General features: G+C 40.1%; 3 protein-coding genes across 3 annotated transcripts; 2 read left to right on the top strand and 1 right to left on the bottom strand.

The window, feature by feature from the left end:
• The first annotated feature begins 234 nt into the window (after positions 1 to 234).
• Positions 235 to 3,995, top strand: LOC103832104 (probable inorganic phosphate transporter 1-9). Its single transcript, XM_009108059.2, has 2 exons — positions 235 to 2,303; positions 2,679 to 3,995. The coding sequence occupies exons 1-2, from the start codon at positions 1,618 to 1,620 to the stop codon at positions 3,565 to 3,567; spliced, it is 1,575 nt and encodes a 524-aa protein (XP_009106307.2). The 5' UTR covers positions 235 to 1,617; the 3' UTR covers positions 3,568 to 3,995.
• A 314-nt stretch (positions 3,996 to 4,309) lies between these two features.
• LOC103832105 (probable inorganic phosphate transporter 1-9) lies at positions 4,310 to 8,501 on the top strand. Its single transcript, XM_009108060.3, has 2 exons — positions 4,310 to 5,080; positions 7,657 to 8,501. Exons 1-2 carry the CDS (start codon positions 4,371 to 4,373, stop codon positions 8,468 to 8,470), a joined length of 1,524 nt encoding a protein of 507 aa, XP_009106308.2. The 5' UTR covers positions 4,310 to 4,370; the 3' UTR covers positions 8,471 to 8,501.
• Positions 8,502 to 13,884: 5,383 nt separating this feature from the next.
• On the bottom strand, positions 13,885 to 17,493 carry LOC103832284. Its single transcript, XM_009108258.2, has 2 exons — positions 17,088 to 17,493; positions 13,885 to 16,949 (listed from the first exon to the last, which is right to left on the bottom strand). Exons 1-2 carry the CDS (start codon positions 17,491 to 17,493, stop codon positions 13,885 to 13,887), a joined length of 3,471 nt encoding a protein of 1,156 aa, XP_009106506.2.
• Between the last annotated feature and the right edge of the window lie 329 nt (positions 17,494 to 17,822).

The following is a 17,822-nucleotide window of genomic DNA, read 5'->3' as shown; positions in this document are numbered from 1 at the left end:
TATTTTAATATGACTTCAGTCACCATTTCATATTGAATTATGACTTTAATTTGTGACATCTTAAGAGGAAAAAATAAAGCGTAACATAATATTTTAAAATATTTATACTACTTACAGAAATATATTTCAAAAAGTCAAATATATATATATATATATATATATTTTTTCTTCATTTTCCTCTAAATTCATTCCTCCAAAACATGGAAATTTTTCTTTCTTCATCAATGAGAAGAAAAGATTTTAAATCCATTTTGATAGTTAAGGAATTTAAATTTATTACTTTAATAAGATTTGTATATTCTATTTTATTAATTTTTTAAAAATAAAAAATATTTCGAACATCAGTCGCAATGAATACTTTTTAAGAGAAAATTTTATCCGTTCCATGAATTTGCCCATTCATATCTCCTCTATAAAGTGCTATAAAAACAAATCTTCAACTTCCTTTTTGTGTTGTGCACGTCGTGCGAGCAGAAAATGAAAAAGGGGTACATACTGAGACTTTATAATCCGATTTACTAAAACAAAAGGTTGTGCAAGTGAACTTATATTGAGGGAGGTGTTGTCTCGTGCAGTCAAAATGTCGAATCGAATCTACTGAGGGAGGGTGTTGTGTCTCGTGAAACACAAAAGCATATCCATGCCTTCTTTGAATAAAAAACTCGCCCACATTATTATTGTATAACTCAAAATATCCTTAATCACAAAATAAAAATAGTTAAAAATTTACACTATTATTTGTGGAGTGTTGTGAATTTTCACAATCGAACTCTCGTATTAAAAGTTAGAATGATTAATATCATTTATACAATTAATGAATAAAATATATAATTTAGCCACAAAATAAAATAAATTTAAAATTTATTATTTATTTGATTAGATAAGAGATTGAAATTAATAATAAAAAATAATCCAAAAACTAAAAAAAATATATTATAACTAAAAAGATAATTATATATATATACATATATTGTTTTTATATGAAAATATCTTTTGATAAAAAAAATAAAAAATAAAAACAGAAGAACACATAACTAAATTTAATCAAGTAAAATCTTACTTTTATATAATTGAAAAGAAAATATTGAGTGATTTGTAAGATTTATTTATTAATAATGGATATAGTGTATCAAGAAACTTTCAAAATATTTATAATACGTAAAAAATTTCAAATAAACATAAATAATAAGTTATCATTATAGTTGTTAATTAATAATTTAATTACTAATCATTAATTATAAAATGCTTATACCCACACGCAGATGAGATACCTAGTTGATAGTATAAACGATCTTTAAAATTGTTCAAATAATTTTTTTTTAATTATCTAATGCAGTTTAAAAATTGGTTAAAATAATATAAAAAGTTTCATAATTGTTTAGAAGCCATTTAATTTGCAATTGATCATTAGGTTTATAAAAACTATTTTCATATTTTTCCAATTTTCTAGCCAGCTCATTAAGTTTATTAAAAAAATGTTTCCAACAATTATAACAGAGAAAGAGACTTCCATTATTCTCAGTTTGTGTATCTTCGAACACCTCAAAAAAAAAAACTATACCAGGAAACAAAACCCTATAATTTTTTTCAAAAAAAGAAAAAACAATAAAATCGACTATGGCGGTGCTGAGATTGTTGTCAGCGTTAGATGTGGCGAGGATACAGTTGTACCATTTCAAGGCGATTATAATCGCCGGAATGAGTCTCTTCACCGACGCTTATGACCTCTTCTGTATAGCTCCGGTCTTGAAAATGCTCGGCGAAATCTATTACCACGAAGACTCAATCGGAACCCCTATTCTCTCCACTTTTTACGCCATCGCTCTTCTTGGCGCCGCCTTAGGTCAGCTCTTAGTCGGCTACTTAGGCGACCGACTAGGACGCAGACGTGTCTACGGTATATGTCTCATGATCATGGTCTTGAGCTCCTTCGGCTGCGGTTTCTCCGTCTGCACCACTCGCAAGTCTTGCGTCATGGCGAGTCTTGGCTTCTTCAGGTTCGCCCTCGGGCTTGGTATCGGTGGAGACTACCCTCTCTCCGCCACGATCATGTCGGAGTTCGCTAATAAACGGTCGCGTGGGACTTTTATCTCTGCCGTGTTCTCCATGCAGGGGCTAGGAATCTTGATGAGCTCCGCCGTTACGATGTCTGTATGCTCGGCGTTCAAGAACGCAGGAGAAAGGAGTTCAGAGAAAACTAGAGCAGAGGAATCTGATATTGCATGGAGGTTGATTCTGATGATCGGTGCTATTCCCGCTGCGTTAACGTTCTACTGGCGAATGCGCATGCCTGAAACCGCAAGGTCCCATTCACTAATCTCTTGTATAGTTTTTGTTTCTTTGTTTCCACTTTTTTTTTTAGTTATTGATGGAATCAATTCTTTTAAATAGCAAAATGGTTTAATTATAAAATAGTATAGGAGAGAATAAATAACCAATATAGAATTCATTAAAATGTAAAACTATTATTAAAACTTGTATTAATCTTTATAAAATGTAAAAATATAAAAATGACCAAATGTGTTTCTCAATCAACATAACATTTAACAAAAGTTTGACTATGTAATTTTAACTTTCTCCACTAACTAGAAAATAAAAATGATAAATCTTAGATAATTTACAAGGAATAATATAAGATTTTTACTAATTTTTGAATATTTATACTAATTTGCATGCAGATATACAGCACTAGTTGAGAAAAATGCTTTCCAAGCAGAAAAAGACATGCAAAAAGTCATGTCCGTGTGCAAAGTATCTCAAGTAGAAGAAGATTTACCGGAAGAACCACCGTGTTCTTCTTCTTCCTCGTACAAACTCTTCTCTCGCCGTTTCTTCAGCCTCCACGGCCGTGACCTCTTCGCAGCCTCAGCCAATTGGTTCCTAGTGGACGTTGTCTTCTATACAAGCAACCTCCTCCTCTTTCAAATCGTCAATTTATCCGACAAACCTGCCAGTATCTCAAATGTCTACGACTCTGCCTTCGAAGCAGCTAAGGTCGCAGCCATCGTAGCCGCGTGCTCCACCATCCCTGGTTACTGGTTCACGGTTTATTTCATCGACAGAGTTGGTCGTGTCAAGATTCAGATAATGGGTTTTTTCTTTATGGCCGTTGTGTACTTAGCCGCTGGCATTCCGTACAGTTGGTATCGGTCTGATCATGGTTATACTAGTAATAAAGGCTTTGTTGTCATCTACGGGTTGATCTTCTTCTTCAGCAACTTTGGTCCCAACACGACGACGTTTATAATCCCAGCTGAGCTTTTTCCAGCTAGGTTTAGGTCAACTTGCCATGGGATTTCCGGAGCTGCCGGTAAGCTTGGAGCTATTGTTGGGACTGTTGGTTTCTTGTGGGGCACAAAACGCGACGAAGAGCACAAAGACGTTTTCCCTGACGTCAAACGAGTGAGAATCGCGTTTTTGATACTTGGAGGCGTTTGTATCGCTGGAGTGCTGGTGACGTATTTCTGCACGCGTGAAACTATGGGTAGATCCTTGGAAGAGAACGAAGAGGACGAGATCATAACAAGGATGTCGTCTGCTGATGAGTTACTTCCAAGACGACAGTGACTTTGATACCACAATACAATCAATCGTCTTTTGATAATTTCCTCTCTAATTTTCCTTCGTTTCTTATACTGGTTTGATACTCACATTCTCATGTAAATTTACTCGAATTTTTCACTTTTAAACTTGGTCATCATTTTATTCAATTAATGACATCCGTTTTTCTGTTTTGAATGAAGGTAAACTTTTATAAATCTTAAAACACTTAGAAAAGAATGATAGGAAAGTTAATTGTGAGGCTATGTGATATTAAAACCTGATTAAGTATGAATCTCACTTGATTTTTGTTGGGAAGGAAGTCATCTTGTTGATTCCACATAAATCTTCTTTGGCTTACGAGTCGAATAATTAAATAAGTAAAAGCATATATATATTCTTAAACTTACTGAAAATTATCAAATGTTTCCTTACTATAAAGTACCCAAGACATCCAATATTAAGAGGATTAACAAAAAAAAAGGTGAAAGTACCAAAAGAAAAATCATAAAGTCACGCACACACACACATATATATAATCCAAAGAAACACCTTTTGTGTTGTGCCCATCGTGAGAACAAAAGTGAAAAGGTTAGTGGAAGTCAACTAAAATAAGTGGACTCGATCCAGGGGGAGGTGTTGTGTTCCTCACAGTCAAAACAAAAGCATATTCCCATGGTGACTTCTTAGAAGAAGAAAAAACTCTTCAGACATTATAATGAAGAGACAGAGACTTCCCTTGTTCTCAGTTTGTGTATCCACGAACTCCACAAAACCTTTTAAGAAAAGAAACAAAAAACAACTTTTCTTCAAACAATAAGTCATCAACGATGCCGGCTCTAAAAGTGTTATCGGCGTTAGATGTGGCGAGGATACAGTGGTACCATTTCAAGGCCATAATCGTCGCCGGAATGGGTCTCTTCACCGACGCTTACGATCTCTTCTGTATAGCTCCGATCATGAAAATGATCGGCCATATCTATTACCACAAAGACTCCATTGGAACCGCTGTTCTCTCCACTTCTTACGCCATCGCTCTCCTCGGCACCGCCTTAGGTCAGCTCATCTTCGGCTACTTAGGTGACAGAGTCGGACGGCGAAGAGTCTACGGTCTCTGTCTCATGATCATGGTCTTAAGCTCCTTCGGCTGCGGTTTCTCTGTCTGCACGACTCGCCGTTCTTGCGTCATAGCGAGTCTTGGATTCTTTAGATTCGTCCTAGGGCTAGGGATCGGTGGAGACTACCCTCTCTCCGCCACGATCATGTCGGAGTTCGCTAATAAACGGACGCGTGGGGCTTTTATCGCCGCCGTGTTCTCCATGCAGGGGCTAGGGATCTTGATGAGCTCAGCCGTTACGATGGCTGTGTGTGAGGCGTTTAAGAACGCCGGAGAAGGGAGTTTGGAGAAAATGAGAGCGGCAGGGATGGAGACTTTGGCTCCGCCGGAAGCGGATATTGCTTGGAGGTTGATTCTGATGATCGGTGCTCTTCCCGCCGCTTTAACGTTTTACTGGCGAATGCTTATGCCTGAAACCGCCAGGTTCCGTTCAATAGTCTCTTCTATAGTTTTTTTTTTGTTCCTTTTTCCTCAAGATTTTTAATTATTTTCCGCCGTAAAAGGCAAAAATACAAATATTCGCATATTACAAAATAAATTAAATATTTTATTGTTTGTATACATCATCTATATACTATTTATGTCTCTCTCTCTCTTTTTCTTTTCTTGGCCGTGATCCTTTTAAAATTTAATTAATTTCCTGTCTTTTTCACTAATTTTTATCTATTATTATATCACCGTAATATAGAATATGATAATATTATATGCACTATCTTGTGTGACTTTGCTTCCTGGCTACCCCCACATACATAAAGGTTTCTACGTTATTAAAGTCTAACCAACCATTAGTATAACATAACCGCGAGAGAGATCAACTATATTTAAATAACTCTTTTTAACGGTAACAATTGTCACTGCCACTGGCTGTGAATTATTTCAGTTACAAACTAAATCATTCGATTTTTAGTCGAGTAAATATCTTATAGTTATGCAGATGGATATCCCTTGACTTTGTTTGTGATTATCCCTTGGAAAATTTCAGATTCTTAGTGACACCAAAATGTATAGAATTATAAATTAAATCGTTAAAAAGTTTAGTCGTATGTTATGCAAAAGTTCTACCCACGTTTCCGTACCAAATAATGTTGGAGAACCTGAAACTTGTGTGAGAGAAGAGTTCATGAAATTTAACCTAAATTTGATTTGATTTTGTTCCGATGATAAACATAATATAATATTAATGTGTGATTATGTAAAGAGTGGGAACTTCGTGGTTTGTTCCTAGGAACTAAGTTGACTTGTGGGGGAGATATACCGAACACAATGGTATATACCTTTTAAGCGACCTCTCACGATAACGTATCCACATAGTATTCTCATTTTAATATGTATAATATATGGTTTTAGTTTGCCTTGAATCTATTGATTACTCCCCCCAGGTGTAGGCTCCAGCTAAGAGATAGAGTTTCTTTTTATTATAACTAGATTTAATGTCTCCAACTAATCTATATACTCTCTTCCTATCAAGTTCTTCCACTTTGATTATATTCGTTTCATAAATAAACACGAAGAAATTGTTCGTTTACCTTCCGCGAAGTTTATCGTATGACTAATAATTTAGTTTATATAGCTGCGATATCTATCACTAATAACACACCTAATCTGTTTCGACTGAGGTTAAGTAACTACAGTAAATCTTGATAACGATAATGCATATATAATTCATCTAATTAACGTGTTAGCAACCTGTTAGAAATTGTTCTTTTATATATATATATATATATATATATACTTATAACTAGAAGTATGATATTATTTATTTTAAACATGTATTGACAAATCAATATATACTTGTTATTTATTTTTTGAGAGAGATAATACTTGTTATTTTGTTTCATTCTCAAAAAGAATTATATTAATCACTAAATATTACATAATATCTGTTTAAATTTCTGTCGTGGGATTTAGATGTTATCCTAATAATGATTTCGTCAAACCAAAGATTATACAAATTCTTAGTTTCCTAACCTTCAAAGAAACGTAACATTCATCTTTTTTTTTTTTAACATTCATCTTATATTGTCGTATTCATCAATAAAGATTTTCACCGAACTTTTAGAAAACTGTTGGAAAGATTTTCGACGCAAGTAATCGGCACCACTAACTTCGAGATTAATCTGAAAAGGTTTTTTCACACTAGAAAATGCAGTCCGCATCCATTTCTATAGGTTCACATGATCTTAAATCTGCCATATACAAAAGTTTTCGTTCATTGAGTCACAAAAGTTTTTGGGTCAATTTTTGTAGAAACATGGCTCTATACTATTGTTAGCTTTTTCAAACTTATATACAACTTCTTCATCACAATAATATTAAAGGATACTTTCAATTTTACCACAAATGTAACACCACTTTTTAAATTTATCTTAAAAAAATAAATATTTTTATAAATGCTTAAAGTTTGTGACAAGAAAAGAGATAAACTAACCTTCATAAATCACTTATAAATGTGTAAGAATAATTTATAAAATATTTATAGAAGTTTATAAACTCAAACCCCCTCCTACTAAACTCTAAACAATAATCATTAAATCATAAACTCAAATGTAGCAATTTTCTAATATTATCATCTTTAATTGTAAACGATGAAGTTTATATAGGGTTTTTAGATACTTCTAAGAAATTTTGTTACTTAGAATTAGAGACTGACTAATAGTTATATATTAGAAAATATTTTTCTTACGTTTTTGATACAAGGACTGATATTATGTCAAAATATATACTATTGAAGACAATAAAAACATGTTATTTATTATCTTTTTGTTTTAATATACTTAAATAAGGATACACTATATAAATAATTATATGTTTATCTCGGAATACATGCTACGTAACTTTACAAAAGTTTGAATTTATGTTTTTGATAACTAAGATGACTTAGATGATTATGCAGTGAATTACGAGTAACTAGTCTTAACTAAACTTCCCTTTTTAAAATACTTTTCTACTAAATAACCAAATCAGTAGTTCAGTTACTAAGAATTTTAAGATGCATGCAGATACACAGCATTAGTTGAGAACAATGCAATTCAAGCAGCAAGAGATATGCAAAAAGTCATGTCCGAATCCATATTATCTCAAATAGCCGAAGATACATCATCAGAGCCGCCACAACAACCACCGTCTTCTTCCCCCTACAAACTCTTCTCTCGCCGCTTCTTCAGACTCCACGGCCGTGACCTCTTCGCAGCTTCGGCCAACTGGTTCCTAGTCGACGTGGTCTTCTACACAAGCAACCTCCTCCTCTCTCAAATATTCACCTTCTCCAACAAACCTCTCAATTCCACAAACGTCTACGACTCTGCCTTCGAGGTGGCTAAGGTCGCAGCCATCGTAGCCGCGTGCTCAACCATCCCCGGTTACTGGTTCACGGTTTACTTCATCGATAGAGTTGGTCGAGTCAAGATTCAGATAATGGGATTTTTCCTCATGGCCGTTGTTTACTTAGCCGCTGGCATCCCCTACAGTTGGTATTGGTCTAAGCATGAGAAGACTAATAAAGGCTTTATGGTTCTCTACGGATTAATCTTCTTCTTTAGCAACTTTGGACCTAATACGACGACGTTTATAATCCCAGCGGAGCTTTTTCCGACAAGGTTTAGGTCAACGTGTCATGGGATTTCAGGAGCTGCCGGGAAGCTTGGAGCGATAGTTGGGACTGTTGGTTTCTTGTGGGCCACGAAACACGATGAAAAGGAGAAAGAGGACGTTTTTCCAGACGTGAAACGCGTGAGGATCGCGTTTTTGATCCTTGGCGGCGTTTGTATCGCTGGGGTGTGTAAGGAATGTGTTTTCAATATATCCTTTACATGAGAAGGAAGAGATATATATACTAGAGCACATGCGCTACTAGGTTAAGCTATTAACAATAGTTTCCTATATTACAGGGATTGAGATCAAGACTTAAATGGAAAAGATATCATAGAGATATCATATCCTTAACACGCCCCCTCAAGATGGAGGGGCTGAAGCAACTCCAATCTTGTCTCTTAGTTCTAGGAATCGGGCGCGAGGTAGGGGCTTTGTCAAGGCATCAGCAAGTTGGTCTCTGGTGTTGACGTGAGAGACACGCAGAGCGCCTTGTTGAACCTGTCCTCTGACGAAGTGATAGTCAAGAGCAATGTGCTTCATCCGAGAGTGAAAAACTGGGTTCGCACAAAGGAATGTCGCACCAATATTGTCACAGTAGAGAAACGGAGCTGTTGGGACTTGAACGCCAAGGTCAGTGAGTACATTGCATATCCAGGCGAGCTCAGCAGCAGCATTTGCAACAGCCCTATACTCGGCCTCTGTAGAGGATCGCGCCACGCCATTTTGTTTCTTGGAACTCCAGGAGATGGGATGTTTCCCAAGGTATACTATGTAGGAGTTTGTTGAGACGTAGTCATCAGCATCTCCAGCCCAATCAGCATCTGAGTATGCTTGCAGAAGGAGTTTGTTGTTGGCGCTGTAGTAGACACCATGAGTAGGGGTACCAGCAAGATATCTTAACACTCTTTTGGCGGCTTGCCAGTGATCTTCTGTCGGACAGTGCATAAACTGAGATAGCCTGTTGACTGCAAAGGCAATGTCCAGACGTGTGAACTGAAGATATTGAAGACCTCCAATGAGCTGGCGATATTTGGTGGGGTTGGTGAGCGGCGTGCCGGTTTTGAGCGTGAGCTTTGTCGACGACGCCATAGGTGTGCTTACCGGTTTTGCATTGATCATATCGTGTTTGTGGAGCAAGTCAAGGATGTATTTGCGCTGAGAGAGGTGTAGGCCGTGTGATGTCCGGTGTGCCTCGATGCCTAAGAAGTAGTTCAAGTCTTCAGCATCCTTGACAGAGAACCTATCTGCCAAAAGTGTGAGGATGGTGCGTATGTCGTCTTTGGAGTTTCCTGTCACCAGGATGTCATCAACATAGATTAAAAGATAGACAAAACCCTGTTTGCGCTTAAGAACAAACAAGGATGTATCAGCAAGGGAGTTTGCGAATCCTAGGCTGAGAAGGAAGTCGCGAAGTTCATTGTACCAAGCTCTTGGAGCTTGTTTGAGACCATAGACCGCCTTTTTGAGACGGCAGACATGAGTTGGGTTGTCTTGATCAATGAAGCCCGGTGGCTGATCCATATAGACTTCCTCCGTTAGTGTGCCCTGGAGGAAGGCATTGTTGACGTCCAGCTGCTGTATAGACCAGGAGTTACTTACAGCAATATCCAGTACCAAGCGCAGTGTTGTTGATTTGATTACCGGGCTGAAAGTCTCCGTGTAGTCTTGCCCAAATTGTTGTTTGTAGCCTTTGGCAACCAGTCTCGATTTGCAGCAACGATGAGATCCATTTGAGTGAAATTTATTTTTGTGGAGCCACCTGCAACCAACAACATTATAGTGAGGCTGTCGTGGAACCAGATCATATGTTCCATTGCGAACAAAAGCATCAATTTCTGTTGACATAGACCCACGCCATCTCTTATCACTAAGAGCTTGAGTCAGTGTGCGTGGTTCGTCTGGAACTGATGTAGAGAGTGCAGCCGAGTAATTGTATTTTGGGTTCGGTTTGACGATGTGATTCTTGCGCCTGGTGGTCATCGAGTGTTCGTTCGTTGGTGGTGGTGCTGGAGCTGATGAAGATGATGACGACGATGTCTGTGGCTGAGCGTCGTTCTCTTGCTGCGAGGTTGGAGCAGTCGAGGCAGAGTCCGACGAAGTTGTAACCGCCAGTGTACCACCGTCTGATGGTGGCGTGGTCTCCAAGTCTGTTGAACTCTCCTGTACCTGCAAGTGAGAATCTGAGCTTGAGGATCCCGTTGGAGACAGTACGAGTGGCGGTATAGGTGGGGTAGGTTGTGGTGGGTTTGGAGAGAATGGTATTGTGGTGACTGGTGGGTATGTAGGTGGGGTTGTTGGCTCAGAGGTTTGGGTTTGGATAGGTGTTTTTAGTTTGTGGTATGGGAATTGCGTCTCGTCAAAGCGAACGTGACGCGAGATGTAGATCCTGCCAGTGTTGGGTTGCAAGCATAGGTAGGCGCTTTGTGTTGTGGAATAGCCTAGGAACACACAGGGTGTTGAGCGATCTTCCAGTTTGTGTTTGGTGTAAGGTCGGAGCCAGGGGAAGCAAAGGCATCCGAAAACTCTCAGCTTGGAGTAGTTGGGTTGTGTGGCGAAGAGTTTGTTGAATGGTGTCTCCATGTTAATGACCGGTGTGGGCAGCCTGTTGATCAAGTACGTGGCAGTAGCAAACGCATATGTCCAGTACGGTTTGGGCATTCCAGAGTGAGTGAGCAGCGTCATGCCAGTTTCAACAACATGTCTGTGCTTTCTCTCGGAGATTCCATTGTGTTCAGGGGTGTGTGGTGGTGAGGTGAGGTGGGAGATGCCGGCTTCAGCTAGGAGAGTACGTAAGGCGATGAACTCGCCTCCATTATCAGAGTACAAGGTTCCGATTTTTGTTGTGAAATGATTCTCCACTAAAGCCTTGAACTTTTTGAATGTGTCAAGAACATGGGACTTGAGTTTGATAGGGAAGAGCCAGGTGTAACGGCTGAAGTGATCGACTAGTACAAGATAGTACTTGTAGCCGTCAACTGAGGTTATTGGTGAGCTCCAAAGGTCTGTATATATGTATTGTAAGGGTCTGTTTGAGGTGATAGTGTTTTGAAAGAAAGGCAATTTGTGGGTTTTATTGATAGCACAATCTGAACAAATAGAGTTTTCTGTTACAGATTTTGTAAAAGGCAAAGAAAATTTAGAAATAACAGACTGAAGAATAGAAAAAGCTGGATGTCCGAGGCGAAAGTGCCATTCAGACATGGTTGTTTTGGTGTTGGTGGTCGCAAAAAAGGATTGAAGGGTAGAGGGTAGGGTTGGCCACTCGTACAGCTCATCCTTGGTCTTGCCTTGGATTAACGGGATTCCCGAGCTCAGATCCTTCACCTGAAAGTGAGCAGGGAAAAATTCAACAGAGACTTTGTTAGTGTTACAAAGTCTATAAACAGATATCAGGTTCTTTTTAATATCTGGAACACACAGCACATGATTCAATTTAAGCGCTCGAGTATTAGAAGGAAACGAGAGGGAACCAGTGTGTGTGATCGGCAAGCCTGAGCCATCACCAATCATAACTGCATCATCACCTTGATACGGGGCGTGAACCGTCATGTTGTGAAGATCGCTTGTTACGTGGTGCGTAGCTCCAGAGTCCATGAGCCAAGCGTTGTTCGGATGTGGTGATGTGAGGGCCATGTTTGCTCGAGGTTGCCACGGCCTGAACGGAGAGGTGTAGCCGTTGGAGTTTTGTTGCATCAGTTGAGGACACGTTCTCGCACTGTGTCCAAAAACACTACATATCTGGCATTTGCCTTGATATCCCTTAGAGGGACGCACATCTTGTTTGGGCCTGTAGTTGTTCCAGTTTTGTTGACTACCTCTCGGTTGGTTGTAGTGTTGCGCCTTTGGACGAGAGGTCGCCATGTGAGCACTGACCGGAGCAGCAGAGGAAGATGTGGCTGCGATAGCTAGTAGCTTAGCCTCCTTGTTTATCAGCTTCTCATGAATCTCGATTATTGATGGCGAGATGTCGCGACCTTCGACCTGATCAGTGACAGTCTTGTATTCATCTGGGAGACCATCGACAATATACTCGATCTTGTCTTCATGATCGAGAGGCTTTCCAAGGAGAGCCAATTGATCGAATCTGGTGGTGAGACCACGCATGTAGTCGTCGATGGTTTTGTCACCTTTTGCATATTGCTTCAGTTGGAGACGGAGCTGTTGAATATGACCACGACTTGGTGTAGCATAGGTTGTGCTGAGAGCCTTCCAGACATCTTGAGCAGTCTTGGTGTTAGTCACCATCGCTTGGATTGATGGAGACAGAGTGCCGATCAAGGCACTGTAGATCAGACGGTCTTGACGGTGCCATTTGGTGAACGCTGGATTGACGGAGATTACATCATCGGTGGTGATTGTTTGTTCCGGAGCCGGTGTGGAATCATCAAGATGTCCTGCGAGATTGTAGCCATCGAGGAGAGCATGTACTTGGAGATTCCAGGTCATGAAGTTTGTTGTGGTGAGTTTGGTGATATTCACCATGTTGATGTGAAGAAGACGTTGAGCGTCATCAACGGTTTCTGCGATGGCAGCCATGGCTAGAGCTTGGAGAAGAAGAAAGAGGGTTGAGGATGGCGGCTCTGGAAAAAAAATATAGGGTAACCGATTAAGCTCGTGATACCATGTAAGGAATGTGTTTTCAATATATCCTTTACATGAGAAGGAAGAGATATATATACTAGAGCACATGCGCTACTAGGTTAAGCTATTAACAATAGTTTCCTATATTACAGGGATTGAGATCAAGACTTAAATGGAAAAGATATCATAGAGATATCATATCCTTAACAGGGTGTTGGTGACGTACTTCTTCACGCGTGAAACTATGGGAAGATCGTTAGAAGAGAACGAAGAAGAGGACGAGATTGGTACTACCACAGCAGCACCAGGAGGATCTCTATCTGCTAATGAGTTACTTCCAAGACAATAGTGATTTATTGTCATATCACAAGCTAATCAATCTCCTTTGATATTTCCTCCCTAATTTCCCTTTGGTTTGTAATGTTTGATACTCACATTCTCATGTTTATTGGGATCTTTTTTTTTCTTCACTTTTTAATTTTGTGCATACTAAAGGATCATCTTTTTTTAATTCATTTTCTAGACTTGCGCAGTTTAGAAACGAAAGAACGTTGGACTTGAGGATATGTAATATTAAAACATGACTAAATGAATACCACAGCCACTAGCTTTTCGTTTTCTTGTTAGTCTCATGGATGTGTTTTAGGTTGTCCTTGAAAACTACTAACGTAAGGTACAAGTCTTCATGATTCAGTTTGAATCTGAATCTTGAATGAAGACCTAGTATTTAAGCTTAGTTACGTTTTTTTTGGGTCAAATATGTAGCTTAGTTAGGTTTCCCTTATGTATGTTAATTTATAGTTTTCTATGTTAATTAAAACGCAGACCATTTGTTCGATCACTACAAGAAGTTTTGGATATACGGATGGTCAATGTTATCGTTATTTTTTTTTTTTTTTTTTTTTTTTTTTTTTTATCTAAATTACGATACCATTTCTGAATAAAGTTAGATTGTTTTACAGACCTAGAAGGATGGAAAATGATAGCCTGAGAATATTACATATAAGGAATGAAACAGATGTGAAGCGAGCAGATTTTTGAGTAGTTCCATTTGCTTAGCGTTGAACTCTATCAAACCAAATGGTGAGGTACGTCTCTTGTTGCTGTCTTGTTGAAGTGGAAAGTCTCTGCATAACTGTGGGCTCCCTGTCAAGTGAAAACAACTTCGAACGCAGCTGTAGGGCAATTTCCTTTATGATTTGTCCAGGAGGCCTTGCTATATTTGAATGGAGCCTATTGTTTCTTTCCTTCCAGAGGTGGTAGATAGTGGCCTGAAAGATGAGATGCAACATGGTTCTCAGTTTCCCTTGGAGCTGAGGCGAAGAGAGCCAGTTGACGATGGCATGAAGAGCTGAAGGAGGTTGGAGCCTTGATCTCGCCATTATGTCATTCCACACTCTAAGAGAGTAATCACACTCAAAAAATATATGTTTTACTGATTCAGCCCTCGTTCCACACAGCAAACATGAGGGGGATACATCCATACCCCAAGAAATTAATCTGTCACGTGTCACCATTCTATCTCTCATTACCAGCCAGGTTATGAAGGAATGTCTTGGGATCCGCTTCTTAAACCAGACCACCTTGTGCCAGGGTATTGCAGGAGGATCAGGGTTAAGAGTTCTGAAGAACTTAGAAACAGAGAAATCCGAAGGTTGGTCGGCCAGAGAATTGAGCCACATGAAGTTGTCTTCATTTGGTGAATTTACGTCCGGAGCCTGAGCTGGAAGTACAGAGCGAATGTATCTAAGAACCGAATGCCTACTCCTTGATGATATATTCCAGTCTCCATTTGTTACAGCGGATGCAACAGAGGCGTCTATGGGGATGCCTGAGACCATGGGTCCTGTTGGTCCTGTTGTTGAGAGAATTGGCCCATCAGTGGTCCAATTATCATGCCAAAAGGAAGTGTTCCTTCCAGAAACGACATTGGTTAGGAGGAAAGGACGAGCTAAATCTCGGAGCTTCATCAGCCAACGCCATATCCAACTCCCAACCGTTGTGAAGTCCGCTGTCCAGAAAAGGTTTGGTGGAATATAGTGACGTTTTACCCAAGCAACCCACAAGGAGTCAGAGCCAGAGAAGATGTTCCACAAGAGCTTGATTCCGTAGACTGTATTAAGTTCTGCTATCCGACGCAAACCCAGCCCTCCACTCTCTTTGGCAGTGCAAACAGATTCCCATGCCACTTTTGCTCCACGTGCTGAGTCCGGTGCCCCAGACCAGAGGAAAGCGTTTAACATTTTTTCCAAATCCTCCACACAGCCCTTAGATAAGGGAAAGACCGAAGCCCAAAAGCTTATGATGCTGTATAAGACTGACTGAATTAGTTGCAACCTCCCTGCGAAAGACAGTTGCCTGGCTTGCCAAGAGGTAACTCGAGATCGAATCTTGTCTAGCAATGGTTGGTAGTCCGTTCTCCGAGCCTTATGAGGTAGCAAAGGCAACCCTAAGTATTTAACTGGGAGGGACCCCTGAGAAATACCAAACTCTGAAGCCAGACTTCTAGAAGCGTCAGCGTCATCTCCATTAACAAAAACGCAAGTTTTTCGAAGGTTTAGAGCAAGACCCGTGCTTTTTTGAAAGTCCCTGAGCACTTCTAGGATACCGCGAAGGGATGTAGATGTTCCATCGAAAAAAATAAGCAGATCATCGGCGAAGCTCAGATGCGTTACCAGGGGGTCAAGACAGTTCGGGTGGGCTCCGAATTTTCCTTCACGCACCGCAATGTCCAGTTCTTTGGCAAGAATATCCATAGCCATAACAAACAGGGAAGAGGAAATCGGATCACCTTGTCGTAGACCTTTTTTTCCCGGGAAGAAACCCGATAATTCTCCATTTAAAGCAACAGAGTAGTAAGGCGTTGTGATGCAGGTCTTTATCCAATTGATGAGATCCGGTGGGAGGTTGAAAGCTACCAGAATATTGAGGATGAACTGCCACTCAATGCTATCAAAAGCTTTCGATATATCCACCTGTAGACAGCCTTTAGTAATTCTTCCCCTCTTATGAAAGTCAGCGACCAACTCAGATGCAAGAAGAACATTATCTCCAAGAACTCGGCCTTTCACAAACCCCACTTGGTTCCTTTGTACTGTATCTTGAATAATAGTCTTCAGCCTTGCAGATAAGATCTTTGAGATTATTTTGTAGACTGTGTTGCATAGCGAGACAGGTCTGAAGTCGGACAAGGATGACGCTCCAGTTGTCTTTGGAATCAAAGAGATCACCGTTGCATTTGTTTGTCTAGGCATAGAGGAAGTAAGAAAGAAGCTCCTTACTGCCACAGTTAAATCCGTTCCCACGAGATCCCAAGATGAGATGAAGAATTCAGAAGAGAATCCGTCTGGCCCCGGTGCTTTACACTTAGGTAAAGACAAAACAATATCTCTGATCTCCTCTGCAGAAGGTATTGCCACTAAAATATCTGTTCTGGAGGAGTCATGGCGATATGGATGTATTGCCCGTAAATAGTCAATTGTGTAGGGAATGACTGCCACATTGGATCTTCCTTGTAGATAAGTGTAGAACCGAATGACCATATTCTTCAGTTCTTGTCTATCAAACACTCTTCTATTATTCTCATCAGTTAGGAAATGAATAACATTCCTACCCAGGTTTGCTTTGACAGACTTGTGAAAAAAAGCCGTGTTCAGATCACCCTTCGTCTCCCATCTAACCCTGGACTTGAGCTTGAAGAAATTTTGTTCAGCAGCTGCTAGGAGAAGCCAGGAGTCTCTTGCACTTGCTTCAGCTTGAAACAGATGCGGAGAAGGGGTCGTTAAAACCTGAGTTTGAATTTCCTGGAGTTTCTCAAGAGCTTCTTTGGTTCTCTTTTCGATGTTGCTGAAGCCAGTTCTGTTTATCCCTTTGCAGCATAACTTTGCTGCTCGGAGCTTCTGATAAAGAGAGATCATAGGAGGAGAGGATGAGACCGGTGGTGTCCAGGCTAACTTCATCAGATCGTTGTAGTCCGGGTGAGAAGTGAAGAATGTGAAGAAAGTAAATCTGACATTCCTTCGAGGAGGGTCATTGCCACATTGCACAATGCAGGGAGAGTGGTCTGATGATCCTGGCGGGTCGAAGATTGCAAGGGAATTGGGAAATTTTTCAAGCCAAGCTTCATTGATCAGAGCTCTGTCCAATTTTCTAGATCAGGGGCTTGAAGGGCTTTTGTTAGACCAAGTATAGAAACATCCCCTGAAGGCTAGATCAAAGATCTCACTCTCATGAAGACATTCCTGTAAATCTCTCATACCTCCAATCGACAAATCCGAAGGATGCAAGGAGTAAGCCTCTGATACTGCCAATACCTGATTAAAGTCACCGATCACAAGCAGGGGAGAGTTCTGAATAATAGTTGATTGAGAAATCTGTTTGATTGATGTCCATAGAGGCATACGGTCAACTCGTTCATTGAAAGCATAGACAAAACAAACGGAGATGTGTTGTTGGGTAGCTGGATCAAAAACCCCACAAACCATGATCTGCGGAGAGCGGAAGTAGACAGCAACAGATAGTGAGGGGTTCCAAACCACAACTATGCGACCATTCTCAGCATGAGGGCTGTGGTTTGAGTCAAATTTCCATCCTGGTAGAGTAGAGGTTATTAGAGATGCCAAAACATCTTGCTTCACATGAGTTTCCAAAAAAGCGCCAAACATAGGGCGGTTTGTACGTATCCAATTTTGAACATCCGATTTCCTAGTATTGCCATTTAGGCCTCTGATATTCCAGCAAAAACACTTCATAAGAAGGACAAAAAGGTGGTAACGAAGCACTAAGCTTCCAAAAGAGGAGGAGACTTCCCGTTGGGCGAAGACTCCCGCTGAAACACGGTTGGAATATCTGAGGTCGTGGAAGAAACGTCCAAGTTATTGCAAAGTTTTAGCATTGCTTGGCGTTGAAGTTGTCTGACCCTCCTGCGGTCCTTGGCAGTTGAGAATGGAGGCAACTCAGCTTCTGCAGCAGCAATACGTTTCCTGAGTATCGA

Source organism: Brassica rapa, chromosome A07 (assembly GCF_000309985.2).
Source record: "Brassica rapa cultivar Chiifu-401-42 chromosome A07, CAAS_Brap_v3.01, whole genome shotgun sequence".
Classification (NCBI taxonomy): domain Eukaryota; kingdom Viridiplantae; phylum Streptophyta; class Magnoliopsida; order Brassicales; family Brassicaceae; genus Brassica; species Brassica rapa.
This window is presented reverse-complemented; position numbering and strand designations above follow the sequence as displayed.

Coding starts and splice junctions, on each gene's coding strand:
- LOC103832105 (XM_009108060.3), top strand. CDS start 4,371: ATGCCGGCTCTAAAAGTGTTATCGGCGTTAGATGTGGCGAGGATACAG. Junction 5,081..7,656: donor CTTATGCCTGAAACCGCCAG/GTTCCGTTCAAT, acceptor AGATGCATGCAG/ATACACAGCATTAGTTGAGA.
- LOC103832284 (XM_009108258.2), bottom strand. CDS start 17,493: ATGTTTGGCGCTTTTTTGGAAACTCATGTGAAGCAAGATGTTTTGGCA. Junction 16,950..17,087: donor TTCGGATTTGTCGATTGGAG/GTATGAGAGATT, acceptor TGATCAATGAAG/CTTGGCTTGAAAAATTTCCC.
- LOC103832104 (XM_009108059.2), top strand. CDS start 1,618: ATGGCGGTGCTGAGATTGTTGTCAGCGTTAGATGTGGCGAGGATACAG. Junction 2,304..2,678: donor CGCATGCCTGAAACCGCAAG/GTCCCATTCACT, acceptor ATTTGCATGCAG/ATATACAGCACTAGTTGAGA.